Here is a 22,319-nt window from a genome sequence, read left to right on the forward strand (position 1 = left end):
CGTAGAACCACAAACAGCTGTTTGTTACAATACTCGCATTGTTGCATTTGAGAGTGACCGGAAATGATAAGTTCAAAACAAATTTTTAACAATAATTCTTCAAATGACAGAGGCTTAAATAACGATAGACTATCTTATTTCTTCATAAATGTTAATAATTTTTATCCAACACTAATAAAATAACCTCTCTACAAATATTTAAAATGGCAACCCAAACTTTGCAGTATATAGCCATTTTTGGCTATTTTCCAGGAACCGAAATCAACATCTTAATTTTTTAATTTTGAAACTTTTCAACGTTATCACATTGATTCCAGTGTTAATTTATAAGTGTTGGATAAAAGTTATTGTTATTGATTATTACAAACAGCCTTGTGTAGTTCTACGTCAACTCGCCGTCGTGGCTTTGCACAAAACCCTTCTGTTAGTTGCTGCTATGGGATGTGGTCAATTTGTTATTTAATTAAACATCGGATATGAAGCTGCTCGCATCTCTGTGCCATCCATGACAGTGGAAATAAGGCATTCTTTCGATAACACAATAGAAAGCTGTTTTCACACTAAAAATTTGAATTTGATATGTATTTTGAATGCCAGCATCCAAAACGTTTGTGTGTTGTCAAATACAGCAACTTTTAATTGGAGTATTGGAGGCCGGCTGATGTGCCCGCTACCGCACAAAGACAGCTTTTCACTGAATGAAGTGCTGCTTCATCAGCACTATCGCTATCTATACTCTTCCCTGTCATCACACTGCTGATACCCATTACCACTGCTGATGCTGCTAAGTAAGGACCATAGTAAAAGTGGACTTTTGATCACCTTTTTCCATTTATAGATTACAGTGTACGTCGTGTTTGTGCAAAAAAATAGTTCGGGTTCGGATCGGGAAAGAGTTTGAACACCTTAAACCCGACCTTCTCAAAAGAGCATAACAATGCCTGATATCATGGAACCTGTAAAAATCAAACATTTTAATACCGTTAGGGGCCCATCCACATACCACGTGGACAGCTTGGGGGGAGGGGTTGTAGAATGTCCACGGTCCACGTTATATGAGCATTTGTCCACTTTTAATAATCGTTGAAAATCTGTCCACGTGGTATGTGGATGGCTCCTTAGAGGTTCGATGCTTTGGATTAGACTTGAATTGATTTAAAAAATCCACTCCCAAAAAAAATTACAAAAATAAAATCCTACGGGCTCGTGTTTGATCTAAAAAGTTTCGGATTCGGATTTTAACCGAAAAAAGTATGGTTTGGGTCGGGTACGGGTTTGAAAAATATCAAACCTGACCATCTCTAGTTCGTAGTAGAGAATAGGATTTCTCTACCAACAACAGGGCGAAAGAATTCCTCCCGATGACGATCCTTATGTCGTGCTGTGAGTACTTTCCATACGATTTTCCAAGGAGTTCATACTCCTCGTATAGGTCGTTGATTTTATCGCTTGTTGGCGCGTACACGTTGATGAGGCTGTATTTGAAGAATCTGATTTTGGTCCTGAATACGCACTGATAATAATTAATGGGCCTTCAGCTTATGACACGCTTGGTTGCATGAAACCGACTCCCCGTTCCGCTCTGTCGCCGCCGTTATAGAAGATGTGGTACTTGGAAGAATTGTTTGCGGTCAAGTCTACCTCCCGAAATTCACGTATTTCTCTTCCGCAGCGTTCTGGCTGAGACGCCCGCGTGGCGTGCGCCGGTTCGAGCAGAATCCCAACATTCCCGTCCCGATTGTCGTCTTGGGTGTTGCTGGCGAGACACTGCATTTTATAGTTCAGCCGTCCGCTCCAGATCAGTCGCTGTTTGGTCCGCCTCTGGCATAGAGAGACGCTCAGACAAGCTGCCCTCCAAAGAAAACAGTTTACCCTTCCCTGTCATCACACGACCAAGTTTTCACCGGTTCACAAATCTTCCCTCATTTGCTCGTATCTCAGTCGGTACCACGTGGAGGAGCTCCTGGGTAATATGCCTTGCCCCACTGCGGCCTTCATTTTATTTGGGTTCTGGTACGCACTGCCAAGCCGTTAACCAACTAATAACCAAAGCCAAATTCAATACTCTAAGCATAAATTTAAGACCAAGACCATGGTCTGGATTAAAATTGACATCAAGATCATGATCGGGACTATGATCATGACCATTACCATGTTCATGGCCATGAAAATGACCATGATCAAAACCGAGACCTAGAGCACGACCAAAGCTAAGATCAATACTATGCCATGACCTTGAACTTGACCGCGACTACAACCGAGATCAAGATCTTGATCATAACATGACCATGATTAAAATCTGAATCAAGATCGAGATCATAACGAGACGATCTTGATCTAGACCAAGATCAAGGATTTTAAAATTAAAACTAGAACAATGATCGTATCTATAAAGTAGACCATAACGGTAAGAACATGAACGTGACCATGACCGTAAATCGCGAACCGAGACCATGACCAAAACCATAAGAAATGAAGACCTTGACCAGTATCGAAATGAAGACTTTAACCATGGTCATGACTAAAACCAAGTTCAAGATCAAGAATCTTGATCTTGAAATCCATTACGTGAAGTCCTTGACCTAGTTAACGTTCAAGACCTTGACCAGGACTATGATTGTAACCGAAATTAAAATCATGACCATAACATCAAGATCTTGGTTTTTGATTTAAATTTTGGACGTGGTCAGGTCATGCTTATGATTAAAACCTACATCAAGACCAAGATAATAGACCTTGACCATGACCATGACTACAACTAAGATTAAGATCATGGACCATATCCATGATCAAAACCGAGATCACGGCCATAACCATGATCATGAACATAACCAAAATCAATACCAAGTCAAGAACATGACCATGACTATAAAGAAAACCGAGATCAAAACCATAGCCATAATCGAACCCGAGATCAAAACTATGATCATGATCCAAATCAGGATCCAGACCAAGATCATAATGTCAATACAATTACCATCATAAAACCCGAAATCAAGATCAAGACCAAAATCGAGTTCAAGACAGTATTTATGACCAAAATACGACATTAAAGACCAACATCTAGTATAGTACAAGAATTGGTTTATTTAAAATTATGAATCTAGTTCCTTTTTTTCATCAACATCAACATTTCGATTTGGCTGCAAAATAACTTTCGTATTTTTGTTTGGGCTTGAAATAAAATATCCATTTTTACATTATTTACATTTCACTAAGAATCACGAGGTTGATCATGATTTCGATGCATTCCGTAAATTTGATTTAGTGCTGAGCTTTTATTCTGATTCCAAATAAAGTTTTGAGCTAGTTTCGATTTGAATTTGGTATTGTGTTCCAATATTGATCTTTTTGGAAAACGCTAGATTTGCTTGAGATATTAATGAAATTTCCTTTCCTTATATTTGAAATTCGCAATCATCCGCAATAAAATGAACACCGGTAAAATTTCTACATATGAGATGTGCAATAATAATCTAAGCTCAAATCTATATTAAACTGGTATTTATACTTTAAAATATCGCGAGTTATCTAAATTGTGATCTCAATTGAAACACCAATCTATATCTACTGTACCAGAATTCATACCAATTCACACACTCGACAAAAACAAAATTCTTCCTGTCGCCAAATTGCTTCAGGCTAAAATCGAAATTGCACCGTGATTAGTTCCTGTTTTGCTGCAGAATATTTAATTTGAGCAATTACCATGAAAATACCAAACGTGGAGGCATTTTGCTAGCTTCCAACAAACGGTAAATTTGAGTTAATAAAAAATCTACGCTCCATAGAATGACATTCGGTGCCCGGAGTACTGCAGAGTATCGCAATTTCATTGAGCAATAATAACAAGCCAGCTTTACTGTCGCGAGTGCTTTCAATTGCATCCACGGAAAGTCCTCATGGTAAGTTAAAATTTGAGCTTTTTCATCGAAATAAAAAAAAATTTTTGAATTCATCTGAAAAAAATGTTCCCGTTTTCCACATGGAAGCACATGAAGAAAACTGCGTCGATTTTTTCACCGTCAATTTTTTGGGGTCTTTCCGTGCCCTGTCGAAATAGTAATTTACCGATAAAACAAACCAGTAACGATGGTGCCAAGACTGACACTCGACTAATCGGCGTCAGATTCGCGGCTGCGGTCCACCTGCGGTTATTTGCTCGATTCGCAACGTGCGATTGCAATAAAGCTAATTGTGTGCTGCGGGTGAGACTGCGAACTGGATGCAATTCCGGGGTAGGCCACGTACCGCCCACGTTTTTTTTTTAATTAGATGATTTTCTAGGAGTCAAAGTTACCGTCGAACTTTAAAGTTTATTAATTTAATTGTGGTGAAAGGAGTGATAAAATATTCACTTACACGGAAATTACCCGGTTTGTGTTTCACACTTTAGGACTGATTACCACTAAAGCTGTAATCTTACAATCTCTAAAGTCAGCCACAGATGCCAGTAAATGCAGTTAAAATGCGCTGGGGATGTTTGAGCATTCGAAAGGGGTTTTATTTACCCATCGCACCAGCAACTTTTTCTGATTCCGCACTGCATCTATACCGAAAAGGAAACTTTTTTTTATCCCACCCCATCCTACCCGTTCCGGTCGTCATCCTGTCACGTGATTAAACCGTCTCGTGAACGGGGAAGTAAACAGCTGCAGTCAAGCTGTTCTTTCTTCTTAGTTCTTACTTTGGGACAACGAGCCGAGTCGAAGCGGTTAACAATGTCTACACTACACAGGACTGGCTTTTCCCCTTCGCCATCTTCCGGTCCGAATTCCGTCGTCTTTGAATTCCGGTGAAAGTACCGATACTTTCCCATTTGTAAAGAACACTCTTTTACTATCGCTTCTCTTTTTCGCTCTTGATGTGCACCAGATTGCGGCTATGTCCCACTTCTTTCTGGCATCGTAAACTGGATTTATTTTTGTTTCACAATCTTATTTTCTTTCGTGACTTCTACTCTCACAACTGTCCTTCTTATCAGATACTAAATGGTTTTGAGCATTCTTAGTGGAGCTTCCATCTCTTGTTGTACTTTGCCATATCACAATAAATAAATTTTTACCCACTCTAAATACTAGACATCTTCGCTATTTCGCATCGAAAATAGCGAACTGTCGCTGACATTAAAAACGATTGTAGCATAATAATAAACTTAGTAATTAACAAACGTCCAGTTTAAACGCAAATCACTAGAAAATCTCTTGATCTATGCATTTCCGCACCATTTTTCACCCTTCGTCTTGCAATGCACGTCCACAAAACGCCGACACCGCTGCAAAACTATAAACAATTTCGTCTTCAATAATAATCAACAATACTATCAAACAAACAAAAAATGACACGAATAAACCACTCTTCAGGAAGGCAGAATAGAAGAAGATGTGAGTACTTTGTTTATTTTACGTGCGCTCTCTTGTTCGTTGCACACTCAATTGATCACGTTTCTGCGTTTCGTCACTGGAAAAACGGCTGGAGAAAAAAAAACAATCTATACAAAGACTCTGTCTACTGTTTATACGTTGAAGCGCAGATTTTTCGTTCGTTACTGAACTTTTATCGAACACTTTCTCTCAATCGATCGATGTTGGTAGTTATTTTTCGACTGCACTATATGGTGACCGTGACTTTGTCACTTGAAAGTTCTGTGCTTGGTAATGATTGGTAATCAATCCATCAGCGATGGATTCTATTGCTTAAAACTCACTTACTTTTACTCGCTTGCTAATCTTCTGTGCGCCAAAAGTGGCCAGTTTCAGTTAAGTAGGAAATATCATTGCATGAAGTGTAGTTTTTGGTTTGCCAAATTTGTTTAAGTTAGATTTTATTAGCATGTTGCAGATTAACGATATCACATTTGAAAGAAAAATGTTTCCTTTACTATATACGAAATAATCGTCTCTTCTTGGGTCGTGTGTATTTTATAGGTTTATAAAATAGCAGAAAGTAGGAAAAATATATCAATATACAACAAAACAAAAAGTGATTTTTACCTCATTAATAGGTTGAGGTAGTTTTATTATCACATTTTGCCATCTTGACATGTTGACATTTTGAGATTTTTCTATTTAGACATTATGACATTTTGACATTTTGACACTTTGACATTTTGATATTTTGACATCTTGACATTTTGACACTGACATTTCGACATTTTGACATTTTGACATTTTGACATTTAGACATTTAGACATTTAGACATTTTGACATTTAGACATTTAGACATTTAGACATTTAGACATTTAGACATTTAGACATTTTGACATTTTGACATTTATACATTTAGACATTCAGACATTTAGACATTTAGACATTTAGACATTTAGACATTTAGACATTGTGACATTTTGACATTTTGCCATTTTGCCATTTTGACATTTTGCCATTTTGACATTTTGACATTTTGACATTTTGACATTTTGACATTTTGACATTTTGACATTTTGACATTTTGACATTTTGACATTTTGACATTTTGACATTTTGACATTTTGACATTTTGACATGACATTTTGACATTTTGCCATTTTGACATTTTGCCATTTTGACATTTTGCCATTTTGACATTTTGCCATTTTGACATTTTGACATTTTGACATTTTGACATTTTGACATTTTGACATTTTGACATTTTGACATTTTGACATTTTGACATTTTGACATTTTGACATTTTGACATTTTGACATTTTGACATTTTGACATTTTGACATTTTGACATTTTGACATTTTGACATTTTGACATTTTGACATTTTGACATTTTGACATTTTGACATTTTGACATTTTGACATTTTGACATTTTGACATTTTGACATTTTGACATTTTGACATTTTGACATTTTGACATTTTGACATTTTGACATTTTGACATTTTGACATTTTGACATTTTGACATTTTGACATTTTGACATTTTGACATTTTGTCATTTTGACATTTTGAGATTTCTATTTTGACATTTTGACATTTTGACACTTTGACACTTTGACACTTTGACATTTTGATATTTTGACATTTTGACACTAACGTTTCGAAATTTTGACATTTTGACATTTCGAAATTTTGACATTTTGACATTTTGACATTTTGACAATCTGACAATCTGACATTTTGACATATTGACATTTTGAGATTTTGAGATTTTGAGATTTTGAGATTTTGAGATTTTGAGATTTTGAGATTTTTCTATTTTGACATTTTGACATTTTGACATTTTGAAATTTTGACATTTTGACATTTTGACATTTTGACATTCTGACATTTTGACATTTTGACATTTTGTCATTTTGACATTTTGACATTTTGACATTTTGACAATCTGACAATCTGACATTTTGACGTTTTGACATTTTGACATTTTGACATTTTGATATCTTGATACTTTGGCGTTGTGAAATTTTGACTGTTAGACATTTCACCAGCGTGATATTGATTTGATTTTTTTGATGTTTTGACAGTATTTGGAATTACAACCAATAACTTTTTCCTAGAGCTCTGTCACGTGTCTCATCACTTTCTAACTACTGAAGTTAACGTTTGTAACAAAAAGGACGCCCTTGTTAAAGTTTTGATTTCATCCACGTCTTCTTGACTCCAATTAGACGAACTTTATTTTCCAGATCAGCTGTGCTTAGTAAAAGTTGTTGATTGAGTCGCAGATAAAAGTTGTCTTATCGGAATTTCGTCAGCTTTTTTCACCTCATAAAAACTCCTACACCCTGAAGCTTCCTTCCTGCTCCAAAACTCGAGTGAGCGTCTCTTTTTTGCGAAAGCCATAACGAAAGTGCCACGTTTGCGAGAAAAAAGGCTGATGCGATGTTATCCTTTCAATATGTTTTCGTTATGATTGCATCCTATGGAGTGATTCAATGCTGCAGAGCTGCGAAGAGAAATGCTACGCAGCATTCGACAGATAAGTGGTGTGATTTGCATCCGGTTCGTGATCCCATTACAAATATGCTTTCGCAAGGAAAATTTATTTCAGCACTGATTGTTCTTCTGATATTATGGTTAACGCATCCCAGACGGTGTTTAATACCGTCTGATTGTGATCATTCCTCAACCATCATTTTCTAGTTGGATGAAATGACTTTCATTTAACTCAAATTGAACCCCATTTTGAACCGTTCAAATGGTTTCATGTTCTCCAATCTTGATAGCAAGCATGGCACTTTTATTTTCAATCGTGAAAAAGTCTTCAATCAGTTGCCACAATCTAAAATACCCGCTGGTCGGGTGACAACCGCTCACTCTGTTGTCGTCGGACAACCCGACGGAAGCATTTTATAACCCACAAAAAAACTGCACATAGCGTGTGTCACATTCATATTCAATTCACTTTACACACCATCAGAGTGTATATTTAAATTCACTAGCACCGACCGTCGTCGTTCTGCGTTGAGTTTTCCCAGAACCATAATAGAAGGAGATTTTAGTGAGATATGAGTTCACCCTGTTCGGTGTGAAACCATAAATCAGTTGCTGGCAAGCGACGGAACATAAACCGTTCGCACCGGCCAGCGAGCGCGCCCACCAGCCGGACAACGTTCGAGCTCTCGCTTGGTTGACACAATAGAAGAGAGACCCTCTCAATTCACATTCTCATTCCATGAGTACACCCCAAGAAAGTACGTTTTGCGTTCCGTACGTATTCCGCACAACCGACGACGATGGAAACTTGCACACTTGCCTAGTTCGATCGGGACGGTCGGAAAACGTTCCGAGCCTATCATTTTTCCCATCTATTGAATATACATTAAATTGTGAACCGTACCGTTACAGTACAGGCGGTCATAGATTTTACGATCGCTGTTTGGCTGCGGGATAAGAGTTATGAAACAGTATGAAACTGATTGGGTTTTGAAATGTTTTCTTTATGTGCTTTGATTGAAAGCTCACTTTACTTGAAAATATAATCCACTGAACTCATGTGGATGTGGAACTTTCATTTTATTAAGTGTTTATTCGTCACTGGTTGTTGATAAAATCAGTTCTCGCTGTACTCACCATTCCTATATTTTTTGGCAAGTCGAGTATACCAACTTAAACGGAACATTTCATTTCAGTCATTTTTCTGCCAGTAAACCCGTCCTTCAAATAAAAGTAGAGTCTTAAAAATGTTATTATTATTTGCAGATTTTCAATACAAGTTTCTGAGGACACTCACGAGAAGAAATGTGGTTGTATTCATACTTATTATTCTCACCGAATCGAGGAAAAGCAAGCGGTGACTCCAACAAAATTTCATGCTATTTCATAAAATACTTTTTTATTCTATTGCATTTCTCCCATTTCGAGTTCAATTTCGGACAATACACAGCAGTAAACTTGTGCAAATTTTCATAAACATGCTCAACTGTGTCTTCTGGTAGAGACAATATCGAAATAAACATGATGTTCTTTTGCTTGCATTGCAGTTAAACCAGTTTTCAAATATCTGCCGCTTCACGAGCGATCGGCATTGACATACGAAAAATAAAAAATCTCTCAAAGTTGCAGGAAGTTGCAGCTAATTTTTATATATTCTGTAGAGGACACTTCAAGCAAACTTTTGATGTATGTTTTAGAGAGGAACTCGGTGGAACTTTTTTTAAAACGCTAACGAAAGTTTGAGTTCGCGTTTTTTTAAGGATTAATACCTTCACCAACTCATGATACCGATTAATCATACACGCAATCGAAACCAAGTCTCTCTATCAATGAAATATATTGCACTAACCTTGATTGTTATTTTCCATTTTGTGTTATTGGAATACACGAAGTAATTAAGTTTTACCAACGTTTAGAAAACGCGCGACAATTTAGCACGAAATGTGAAACTAATGATTGCTCTGGACGCTAACGCTTGCTATGCTTGTATTAGTATTTGTGATGCTTCCCAAAGCTCACCTATACTTGAACACTTCTGGGTACTTGGCGCATCCAAATAAAAAAAAAGAAAAACGATTTTTGTCTATGGCTCAACGCACTGTGCGCCGTTACAAATTTTATTTTTGTTCTATGTCATTAATGTTGGTTGAATATTTTGAAACGTTCGAAAAATTGATTGCTTTAGCAAGTCAACATTAATGCTCACCTAATTTTATTGTTGCATTCTTGCCTTGCATTCTTTCTCGAATATCCAGTGCATGTTTTAGATAAAAAATCAGTAGTTGCGAAGATGATTGAATACAGATATAAACCAAAACGGCGGCGGCCAAACCCAAAGCGGTGGCCAAAATTTTGATCACTATCAAGGACAGCTTTTTCATAACAAATTTCAGAAATAAAGATCGAAAAAACATGCAGAATGGCTGAAATTTCAACTTTTTTTTTTAAATATTCCACCTCTTGGTGGCCAAAGGGTCTGCAAACTGGAACAAACAAAGAATCCGCCCCATCGTGATATCGGAAAAACGTTGAGAATCGCAAACTTCATGGTTTCTGTTGTCATAAAACGGTTCGAAGGACGTCTGACTGCCGATCAGAAGCCAAGATCCAGAAAACGTCAAAACAAGGATCACAAGCGCGTAGTTTGGGACCTTCAACCGAACGCATCCGTTCAAGGCACAAAAACTGCATCTAAGCAAGACTTTCCTACAGAATGTCAAAACTCGAGCTAGATTACGTACGTTTAAGGTTCAAAACGGTCGCAAAAAACCATGCCCGGTCCAAAAATATTGACGAAACCAAACTTTTTCGTAATGGACGACGAGACTTATGTTGAGGTGGACTTCAAACAGATTCCAGTGTACAAAAAAAAAACAAGAAAAATTCGAAATGCGGCTTTGGTTTAAATTTTGAACACATCGAACCGTCGAAATACTGACTGCCATTTTTTCCTAAGCCTCCTAGGAAATCCTGGAAGTGCTCTTACAGTAAAGAACTGTACATTAGAGATGGTCGACCCGTACTCGTCAGGTTCGGGTTTGAATTTTCTAAATGTTTCGGGTATGGGTCCGGGCTGAAAAATGTTGGTTTCAAGTCGGGTTTGGGTTCGAAAACCCGAAACCCGACTATAAAATCTATATATTCTCGGGTTCGGGTTTCTCAATTTAAGGTTTGTGGTGGGTTTGAGTTTATTAAAAATAAAACTTTCGGGTTCGAGTTTGATCGAAAGATAAAATTTCGGGTTCACGTCGGGTTCGGGATTCAACCAAAAAAAACTCGGGTTCGGGTCGGGTACGGGTTTGATAAACATCAAACCCGACCATCTCTACTGTACATCACTGGATGAAGGACATTCCAAGAAACGAAATGGTACATAATAATCATACTTTTTATTACCCTACACTGAAAATATATTTTAGTTTATTCCACGAAAACGTGTGTTTTGTATACAAAACCTTTTGTTGTTTTCTGCAACGAAACCAATGCGTAACAAATATGAAGGTACTTTCGTCAGAACTGTCAAAGTACGTATTCGTATACGTAACGAAAGGTTTTAAAAATGAACGCAAACAAACGCTGCATAATGTAAATAGTACGAAAAATGATTAAGCTCACACAAGTAATTCGTACAAAGAACGCTGCATAATGTGAATAGTACGAATAATTAGTAAGCTTACGCAAAAAATTCGTAGAAAGAACGCTGCATAATGTAAATAGTACGAAAAATTAGTAAGCTTACGCAATAATGTATACATTCTACGAAATAAAAAAAAAACGGTTTGCCACAACGCGATTCTAGTTCTATCGATTGCGAGAGAGCGACGACGTGCACACGTTCGTCTACCCGACTCAACCCCAGAGACGTACAAATGTTCACGAAAGTTATTTCTATTGATGCGATTTGATGCGGTTCTATTGATGCGAAAGCGATGTTGTTCCAGAAGCGAATAAATGTTCCAGAAAGCAAACAGATTCGGAGTGAAGTGAAGTGGTGGTGATGAGGAAGTCTGACAGAATAAACCCGTGCCTAACCATACCTAATCAGAAATGGCCTGCTTCTATCTAAACAAGATTTGAACTCACAACCACTTGCTTATCAAGGCGGACTCTGTAACCAAGTGGCTACCAGCTCCTTTCAGACGAAATCAAAAACAACAGAACACATTCAAGTAATTACCCGTTGTAATCCACGTTCATACGAAAGTACATTCGTTAATTGTACAAATTATGCGTAATGTTGCAATTCTATTCGATATGTTGCAACGAAAAAATATATGTATGTGCGCGTAATAAATATGAAGGTACTTTCGACCGAACTGTCAAAATATGTATTCGCATACGTAACGAAAGGCTTTAGAAATGAACGCAATCATTCGTACAAACAAACGCTGCATAATGTAAGTAGTACGAAAAATTAGTAAGCTCACGCAAGTAATTCGTACAAAGAACGCTGCATAATGTGAATAGTACGAATAATTAGTAAGCTTACGCAAAAAATTCGTAGAAAGAACGCTGCATAATGTAAATAGTACGAAAAATTAGTAAGCTTACGCAATAACATGTACATTATACGAAATCAAAAATAACAGAACACAAAAATTTCGTTCAAGTATGTATATACTCGTGCTTCCATTTTTTTGTTCGTTGTTATCCACGTAATGTACGAAAGTACAGTCGTGGATTGTACAAATTATGCGTAATATTGCAATTTATTCGATAACATGAAATACGAATATTCTATACAATCAACAAAAGTGCTGTACAATCTGCGAATTCCATGTTTACGAAATGTGCGTGCGGAGAATAACGAAAAAATATTTTCAGTGTAGCTATATAAATTTGATTTTTATTCTGCAGTGTTCGAAGTTTGAGACTTTTCGAAGTTTGAATCAAAACGATATGTTGTTACTTTACTGGAAATGATTATCAAATAACAAATTTGTTATAAAAAGAAGAAGTTTTCGTTGTAGCTTTTAAAGTAATCAGTAGAAATTCTGAGTGTGTTACTAATCTGTCAGTCATTTTGGATGACTAAAGGTCAAAAAGGTCAGTTTTATCAGCGGCTAAAGGAGAAACATGACAGGCGGAAATTCTTCCGCTCCTTAACGCAATTCTTTACAAAACTGAACACGGACTCCACAAACCGGTAAAAATTAGTATATATCAAAGAAAATTTCGATAAAGTGCCTGATTTGGGATGATAAAAGTGCTGTGAAAAAATGATAATTATGTTCTGAATCGTTATCTCGTCTAAAAATTTAAATAAAAAAATCAATAATTGAAAATTATTCGAAGAGTATTATTATCTACTATGTTCTAGTTTTTCAAAGCATAATTAAAATCCTCATTTCTCGTTCGTAAGTTAGGGTCCTGGATGGAGTCACCTCCCCGGGTGTCGGTGATTGGCACAACAATAGTGGCGGAGCTAGACCGACGGAAAATGAGCGATAATAATAAAAAAAAACCGTTGTATGAGAAGCGAAACTTTGTTTTGTTTCGATATTATCTAATCGGGTTGAAGTTTCCAGGGCTTACTCATTTGTGCAGTGATACAATATTCTCTTGTTTTTTTTTTTTTTTCTTCACATAACATTTATTTGACACGGCACAAATACAATTTAATGTTTAACGGCGCCAATTATATCTGATGACTTAAAAACTAAAGCAAATTTTTTATCCTCGCTGCCGACTACGAGCTGAAATTAAGTCTAACTTAAAACTAGCATGGGATTTCCAATCAGTGTTTTGTTGTTCAATGGTCGTCTGATAATCGTCGAATGGCATGTATGGATTCGTTCTGCTGAGCCACGATGTCGTGAGTTGGGACAGAGGCTCGTAGTCCTTGGGTCCTGGTTCTATTGTGCGGGGTCTGGTTGCTGGTTTTGTGCTTAAGGTTCAAACGTGTTCTTGTCGTTTTGTTGGGTGTAGACGGAGGGGAACGGGACTAGACTGGGGCGTGGATGGATTTCAGGAAAACGTATATAAGGGACATGTAGGATAGGTCACGGCTCGCCAAGACATCACGAACAGGAACAGCCGGCTGTCTACCCTCGGCCTGCAGGGAAGCTATTAATTTAGACCTGGCGTCACGGTGTACAGGGCATGACCAAACCACATGCTCTATGTCGTGATAACCTTCACCACAGGCACAGATACCACTTTCCCCGAGCCCAACACGACGGAGGAGCGCGTCAAATCTATAGTGATTGGACATAAGCCGGGACATCACGCAAATGAAATCCCGACCTACATCCAACCCCTTGAACCACGGGTTCGTCGATACTTTGGGGATTATGGAATGTAACCACCTTCCCAATTCCCCTCTGGTCCAAGCATTTTGCCAACTGATGATCGTATTCTGACGTACAAGTGCGAAAAATTCATTAAAGGCAATTGGTCTTTCATAAATATCACCGTTTGTTGCGCCCACCTTAGCCAAAGAGTCTGCTTTCTCATTACCCGGTATCGAGCAGTGAGAAGGGACCCACGCTAAGGTAATCTGAGTAGATTTTTCGGATAAAGCACTCAGATGTTCCCGTATTTTCCCCAGGAAATACGGAGAGTGCTTAACATCTTTCATCGATCGGAGAGCCTCAATGGAACTGAGACTGTCCGTAAAGATGAAATAATGGTCCGTGGGCATTTTTTCGATAATCCCTAGGGTGTACTGAATTGCAGCTAATTCTGCGACGTAAACAGAAGCAGGATTATCGAGCTTATGGGAGACGGTTAAATTGTTATTGAAGATACCGAAGCCAGTGGACCCATCAAGAAGTGATCCGTCAGTGTAGTACATATTGTCGCAGTTGATGTTTCGATATTTATTGGAAAAAATTTTAGGGATCTGCTGCACGCGTAAATGATCCGGGATTCCACGAGTTTCTTCTATCATGGATGTATCGAAAAACACAGTAGAATCAGAAGTATTTGATAAGTCGACACGATTTGGAATATTCGAAGAAGGGTTAATATTTTGGGACATGTGATTGAAATACAATGTCATAAAACGGGTTTGAGAATGAAGTTCGATTAACCTTTCAAAATTTTCAATCACGGGACGGTTCAAGACCTCACATTTGATTAGAATACGAGAAGACAGGCTCCAGAAGCGGTTTTTCAATGGTAGTACTCCAGCTAAAACCTCCAAACTCATCGTATGGGTCGACTGCATGCAACCTAAGGCGATACGCAAACAACGATATTGTATTCGCTCCAGTTTGATCAAATGTGTGTTTGCTGCGGAGCGGAAGCAGAAACACCCGTATTCAATAACAGACAATATCGTTGTTTGGTAAAGCCTTATAAGGTCTCCTGGATGGGCTCCCCACCATTGTCCGGTTATTGTACGAAGAAAATTCACTCTTTGTTGACATTTTTCCATCAGATACCTCACGTGACAACCCCAGGTGCCTTTAGAGTCGAACCAGACACCAAGATATTTGTGTACCAAAACCTGAGAAATCGTTTTACCCATTAATTGTGTTTGAAGCTGAGCAGGTTCATGCTTCCTAGAAAAAACTACTATCTCAGTCTTCTCCGGAGAGAATTCGATACCTAGCTGTAAAGCCCAAGCAGACAAATTGTCCAAGGTATCTTGCAATGGTCCTTGCAAATCGGCAGCTTTGGCTCCTGTAACAGAGATTACACTGTCGTCTGCAAGTTGTCTTATCGTGCATGAGTTTGCCAGACATTCGTCGATGTCATTTACATAAAAGTTGTAAAGAAGGGGGCTTAAACATGAGCCCTGGGGAAGACCCATGTAGCTAATGCGAAAAGTTGCCAAATCGCCATGCGTAAAATGCATGTGCTTTTCGGACAACAAGTTGTGCAAAAAATTGTTCAAAATTGGAGAAAATCCTTCTCGGTGAAGTTTACCCGAAAGAATGTCAATAGAAACGGAATCAAAAGCCCCCTTAATGTCCAAGAACGCAGACGCCATTTGTTCTTTACGAGCATACGCCAGCTGAATATCTGTTGAAAGCAACGCAAGACAATCATTCGTCCCTTTGGCACGGCGGAAGCCAAATTGAGTTTCTGATAGTAGACCATTTGATTCGACCCAGTGGTCTAAACGACGGAGTATCATTTTTTCCATCAATTTCCGGATACAGGATAGCATTGCAATCGGCCTATAAGAGTTGTGATTAGAAGCTGGTTTCCCTGGTTTTTGGATGGCGATCACCTTCACTTGCCTCCAATCCTGCGGTACAATGTTTTGCTCCAGGAACTTATTGAACAAGTTCAACAAGCGCCTCTTGGCATTGCCGGGTAGATTCTTCAACAAGTTGAATTTGATTCTATCTAATCCAGGCGCGTTATTGTTACAGGACAGGAGGGCAACTGAAAATTCTGCCATCGTAAAAGGTGATTCTATCGCGTCGTGGCCCGGAGACGCATCGCGAACAATATTTTGCTCAGGAACAGAGTCCGGACATACTTTCCTGGCAAAATCAAATATCCACCTACTTGAAGACTCCTCGCTTTCGTTGACCGTTACGCGATTCCGCATTCTTCGGGCTGTGTTCCAAAGAGTGCTCATCGATGTCTCCCTCGACGTCTCGTTCACGAACCGACGCCAATATCCACGTTTCTTTGCTTTAGCCAAGCTTTTAAGCTTGGTATCAAGCTCCGAATACCGTAAATAGTCGCCAGGTATACCTCCCGTCTGGTAGGCCTTAAACGCGTCGGATCTTTGCGTGTAGACATCGGAGCACTCTTGGTCCCACCACGGAGTGGGAGGCCGTTCTTTGATCGTTACGCCGGGATATTTCTTCGTTTGGGCTTGCAACGCGGCGTCGAGAATCAAGCCCGCGAGGAGGTTGTATTCTTCAAGTGGTGAATGATGTTGAATCGACTCGACCGCTTTTGAAATCATTTCCTCGTATAACTTCCAATCGACATTTCGTGTGAGGTCATACGGAATGTCAATTGGTCGCATGCGAGTTGACCCGTTAGTAATTGAAATAAGAATAGGCAGATGGTCGCTACCGTGAGGATCGAGGATTACCTTCCATGTGCAATCCAACCGTAGCGACGTCGAACATAAGGATAGATCCAAAGCGCTTGGGCGCGCTGGAGGTTTCGGGATACGTGTCATTTCACCGTTGTTTAAAATAGTCATGTCGAAGTCATCGCAAAGGTTATAGATTAAAGAGGAGCGGTTATCATTGTATGGGGAACCCCAAGCCACGCCATGAGAGTTGAAGTCTCCCAAAATCAAACGTGGCGAGGGAAGAAGTTCTATTAAATCAAAGAGCAGCCGTTGCCCAACCTGTGCTCTGGGGGGAATATATATTGAGGCAATACAAAGCTCTTTACCTTGTATTGTCATTTGACATGCGACAACTTCGATGCCTGGAATCGAGGGGAGGTTAATACGATAGAAAGAATAGCACTTTTTAATCCCTAAAAGTACTCCTCCATATGGGGTGTCTCGATCAAGGCGAATAATATTAAAATCATGGAAGTTGAGATCAATATTTGAAGTAAGCCAAGTTTCACAAAGGGAAAATGCATCGCATTTGTTTTTATTTATCAAAACTTTAAACGAATCAATTTTTGGTAAAATACTTCTACAATTCCACTGTAAGACAGAGATAGAATCCTTCATATACGCAGTTGAATTAGGCATCGAAGGATACAATCGCTGCAAGGAGAGGCCATTGGGCAGTCAACTGCTTCAAAAATGATCTAACTGTTGGGAGGAATGCTGTAAGAAAAATTTTAATTGGATCGGGTACATTGAAAGTTTCAAAAATCCAGTCCACAATGTCAGAAAATTTCACTAATCCAGAGTTTGTTTCATCAACTGGGAGTGTAAAAGGAGCAACTGGGGTTTTAGATGTTCCTGGCAGTGCTGGGAACTCCTTCTGGGACTTTAAATTTGCCAGCCCAGGAGGAGTTTGCTTCGGTTTTTCCGCAGCACTGTTTGGTTTGTTTGTAACTTTCATTTCACTTTGAGAAATCTTAGGACCTTTTCTGGGAAGTTTAGGAGAGGAAATATTTTTCCTCTTTCTAGACTCCCCAGGATTGGCGTAAGATGCTCCCGCTGGTGAATCGTCAGAATCGGTTTCATCAGAGGACAACAGATCGAAGGGGTTCGAAGTAACGGGAGAAGTGGTAACGGTCTTCTTCAGCATGTCAGCGTAGGAACGCTTTGAACGCTCTTTGAGAGACCGTTTTATTTTATCCCTGCGCTGCATGTACACCGCACATGTCGAGAGCTCATGCAGATTTTCTCCGCAGTGAATACACTTTTCAGCGTTAACACTGCAAGAATATTCCGCATGAGACTCCCCACACTTGCCACAACGTGCCTTATTGCAGCAGTAGGCGGCTGTATGGCCTAACTGCTTGCAATTCAGGCAGTTCATGACGCGGGGCACGTAGAGCCTCACAGGGAGACGAACCCGGTGGATCGAGACGTGGCTTGGTAGTGCAGACCCGGCGAACGTAACTCGAAACGAGTCTGACGGAGTGTATACTGTTTTGCCACCGATGATCGATGCTGACCGCAATTGCTTGCAGTCGAGCACCTTTACTTCGGGACACGTTTTGTTCTTAAAGCACCCTTTGGCACTTTGTAGTATACACTCGACGGACAGACTCGAATCGGTTATGACACCGTCGATCTCCACGTCTCGTGCGGGTATGTAAACGCGATACTCGCGTGTGAAGAGCTCAGAGCAAGCTATATCGTTGGCCTCTTTCAGGTTACCGACCACGACACGGAGCTTGTTAGGCCGGACCTTGGAAATTTCGGTCACGCCCTTGTACTCCTTCGTCAGGTCTTTAGAAATCTGCAAGAGGTTCAACTTTTTCGATTTCGGTCCTGCCTTTGGCCGAAAATGAACAGTATAGCTGCCCTGGGCTCCGTCTGGGTAAAGCCTGGGGCGAGGGGGGACTGAAGAATGAACAGGGGAGGGGGTAACAGAAGGGTCAGGGTCAGAGGGGTTCGGGGATGGTGGCGCGGGAGGCGAGGGATCTACATCCATCGCGCTAAATCTAGCGCACTAGCGCGGACAAGAACACGTACCTTTTTATTTCTCCCTTCCAGTAAGGTTGGTTGTCCGATCGTTCGAAGTAGCAGCCGTTACAGCCAGCAGCACCAATACAGCAGCACCAAACAGCCACCAGCAGCGAGCCAGGTGTGAGATCACTCCACACAGCGATACAACTCGCTGACACTGATGGCTTCTTCTTTTTCCTCGTTTGTGTCTCGTCCACTGCTGTAGCACAATCCAGCCAGCAGCCAAATCGGCTTACGCACCAGCTGGCAGTCACGATGCGAAACAGTTGCACAAAGGCACGACCTTGAACCCGGATTTATTTCACTTGACCAGGCAAACAATGCCAACACTTGTTCACACGTCTTTTGTTTTATACTCTATCGGACCGATCACCAAACACGTCCAGTACTGATGCGTGTTCGGCACAGAATGAATATTCTCTTGTTATCTAGTTATAGCACAATCTAAGATTTTTGGATTCGGGGTTAATGGGACAAAATTGCTCTCTAAATTTTAATGTCTGTGTTGCTATAACTATGAGTAGAAAGCATCCATTTTTCAGAATTTTCTGTCGAAAATGGTGGACCTTAACGGCACCATTGCATTCGTCTGTAGAAAATGCAAATTTCTTATAATGTAACTCCGGCACCAATTTTGAATAACCGACTTTTTATATCCTTTGGATTACAGAAGTTAAATGCCAATTTGCAGAAAAATGGATTCAGTCTTCCTCCCTTCTACGTCGCATGTCGTCCAGATTTCCTTATTTCCCTCTTCCGTCTATTTGCGCGAAGTACCTTATGGAAGTCCCCTGTCTTCGTCAGCACTCGAAGTAATTTTTAATTGACAACCGTCAGGTGATAGTAACGCTGTCAACCTTCGCTTTCAAATGAAACCCATTCTTTTCCTTTTCGAACCCTCCAATTGTCTTAATCAAAGCAAGAGCATACGATCCGTTCACATGTGGCTCACAAAGTGCTCGAAAGTGAAATAAATGTTCTTCAGTTGAAAACGATGGTTAATAAAGTTATTGTAAGCTGACGATTGTCAATTGAAAATGACTTTGTCGGCTTTTGGCTGCAAGCTAGATTTGAAAAAAAAACCGTGATGATACCCTGTTAGGCATACAGATGCAGGGAGTATGGACGCGAGGCCGAATACGGTATCAGATGATTATCGTAACTGGATATCCCTAATTTGCAACCACGTCCTTGTCACTAACGGCATTCCCATGAATTATGCTTGAATCCGTTTCTCTCTGGTACTCTGGCTCGATTTTGCGTCAAGTAGTTGTTAGCAAGGATGGTACCCAGGTAAATAAATTCGTCGACTACTTCAACAGATTCCCCATCTAACACCACCTCAGCACCAACATCCGGTGGACTACCACGCTCTCTACCAGCCACCATGTATTTCGTTCTGGCAGAGTTGATGATCAGCTATTGTCTCGCAGCTTCCCTCCTGAGAGGTCTGAAGGCCTCTTCCACTGCTCTACGGTTGATACCAATGATGTCGATATCGTTCGCAAAACCTAGAAGCACGTGAGACTTCTTAATAATGGTGCCGCTTCTTTGCACGCCAGTCCTCCGTATAGCACCCTCCAATGCGATGTTGAACAATATGCTTGACAGCCCGTCTCCCTGCTTCAAACCATCTGACGTCATTATGGAGTCTGAAATCTCACCGGCTATCCTGACGCATGTTGTGGAGCCTTCAAGGGTAGCACGTATCAGCCTAATTAGTTTTGTTGGAAAACCATGTTTGAGTATAATTTTCCATAACTCATTTCTCTTAACTGTATTGTACGCTGCCCTAAAGTCAAGTGTGAGACCCTCCAACCAGTCCGAGGTTAATACTTCATCGAACCACACTCTCAGCATGATCCGGTGTAAAGCACGATACAGCTGTTCGCTCCCGACTTTAAAAAGTTCGGCGTCCTTACCAGCTACATTGCAGTTCTTCAGCTCTTTCACTGCTTTCATAACCTCGTCCATTGATGGTGGGTCCACAGCTTTGCCATCATCCTCAATCACCATCCTGCTCTTTTCGACTACACTGTTTTTTCACCATTCAACAGCACACTACAGTGTACCACCGTTCTATCGGTAATCAGGTTCCCCTCCCTATCGTTGCACATGACAGGGGCTGACACGTTTCGGTTCCTAATTCCATTATCTTCTTGTAGAAGTTTCTCGCATCGTGCCTTGAGAAGCAACCTTCCGCCTCCGCAAGAACCCGTTCCCAATGCTGTCGTTTCTTCCGGCGATGGAGTCTTTTTCCAGCAGCTCTAGCTTCTCGGTATCTTCCTATGCTCTGACGAGTCACAGCGATTCTTTTCATCCGTCGCTCGCTAGCACTCAGCATCAAACCATTCATTGGACGTGGCTGACGCAGATGTACCCAACACTTTTCCCGCTGTGGTGCTGATATGCCTCCACTTCAGGCTACCTCCAACTTGATCCTCGATCCGCTCATCAACCTTCCGCGAGTACTCTGTAGCCACTTCTCCAGTTGATAGCTGTTAGATGTTCAACCGCATCCTCCTTGTCGTCCTGGATTTTAACGCGTTAAAACCGGGCACGAATCTTAAATACCACGAGACAATGAGGCGAGTCAACGGTTGGTCCTCTAAACGACCTCGCGTTCGTAACGTCTGGGAAGTGCCGACAATCAATCAGAACATCGTCGATCTGAGAGCAGGTCTCTCCATTTGGATACCTCCAGGTGTGCAGCGAGATTGAAAAGCCTCAGCCCGTTGTCATTCGTAGTAGAGTGGAGGCTTTTTCTACCAATCACGTGGCGGAAGAAGTTCTCCTGTCCGACCTACGCATTTGCATCCCCGATGACGATCTTGATGTCGTGTCCTGGGCACTCATTATACGTTTTTTCCAGAAGCTCATAGCACTTCTCCTCTCTTCAACGAGTTTATCGCTGGTAGGTGCGTACACATTTATCAGGCTGCAATTAAAAAATTTGCCCTTAATTCTCAACACGCATATACGGTCACTGATCGGTCTCCATCGAATGATGGATAGATGGATCTAATCCCTTTGAGCACGAAAACGACTCCCCTTTCTGTTTTCACGCCGCCACTGTAGTAGACATGGTACCTAAATGAAGGGCCCGCAATAGGATCTACTGCCCGGAATTCGCGTTCTCCCGTTTCCGGCCCCCTCACCTCCTGCATGGCAGCAACCTCCACATTCACCTTCTGCAGCTCTCTAGCCAAGATACCTGCACGTGCCGGTTCGAGTAGAATCCTTACATTCCAAGTACCGAGATTCCAATAATCGTTGTCCTTTTTCGTTCGCCGAATATTCCGTTCTTATTTATATCTAAATTGTTTGTAGTATTTTACCTTCGGTATACTGCCTTACTAGGGCTGCGATACCTAGTCCCGCGACGGAGCTGCCGTCTTAGATATAGTTGGCGAGGCACCGCGT

At 40.4% G+C, this 22,319-nt stretch overlaps 1 protein-coding gene across 3 annotated transcripts in view; it reads left to right on the plus strand.

Moving 5' to 3' along the window:
• The window catches only part of LOC129725460 (calbindin-32), a 231,853-nt gene that overhangs the window by 192,645 nt on the left and 16,889 nt on the right, over positions 1 to 22,319 (plus strand). For 2 of the 3 annotated variants that reach the window (XM_055681334.1, XM_055681335.1), the window contains exon 11: positions 5,364 to 5,384. The exons of the other annotated variant lie outside the window; for it this stretch is intronic. In XM_055681334.1, coding sequence (XP_055537309.1) covers positions 5,364 to 5,384 — 21 coding nt within the window. The remainder of the gene's footprint in view (positions 1 to 5,363; positions 5,385 to 22,319) is intronic. 3 annotated transcript variants of the gene reach the window in all.

This window comes from Wyeomyia smithii, chromosome 2 (assembly GCF_029784165.1).
Source record: "Wyeomyia smithii strain HCP4-BCI-WySm-NY-G18 chromosome 2, ASM2978416v1, whole genome shotgun sequence".
Taxonomy (NCBI): Eukaryota; Metazoa; Arthropoda; class Insecta; order Diptera; family Culicidae; genus Wyeomyia; species Wyeomyia smithii.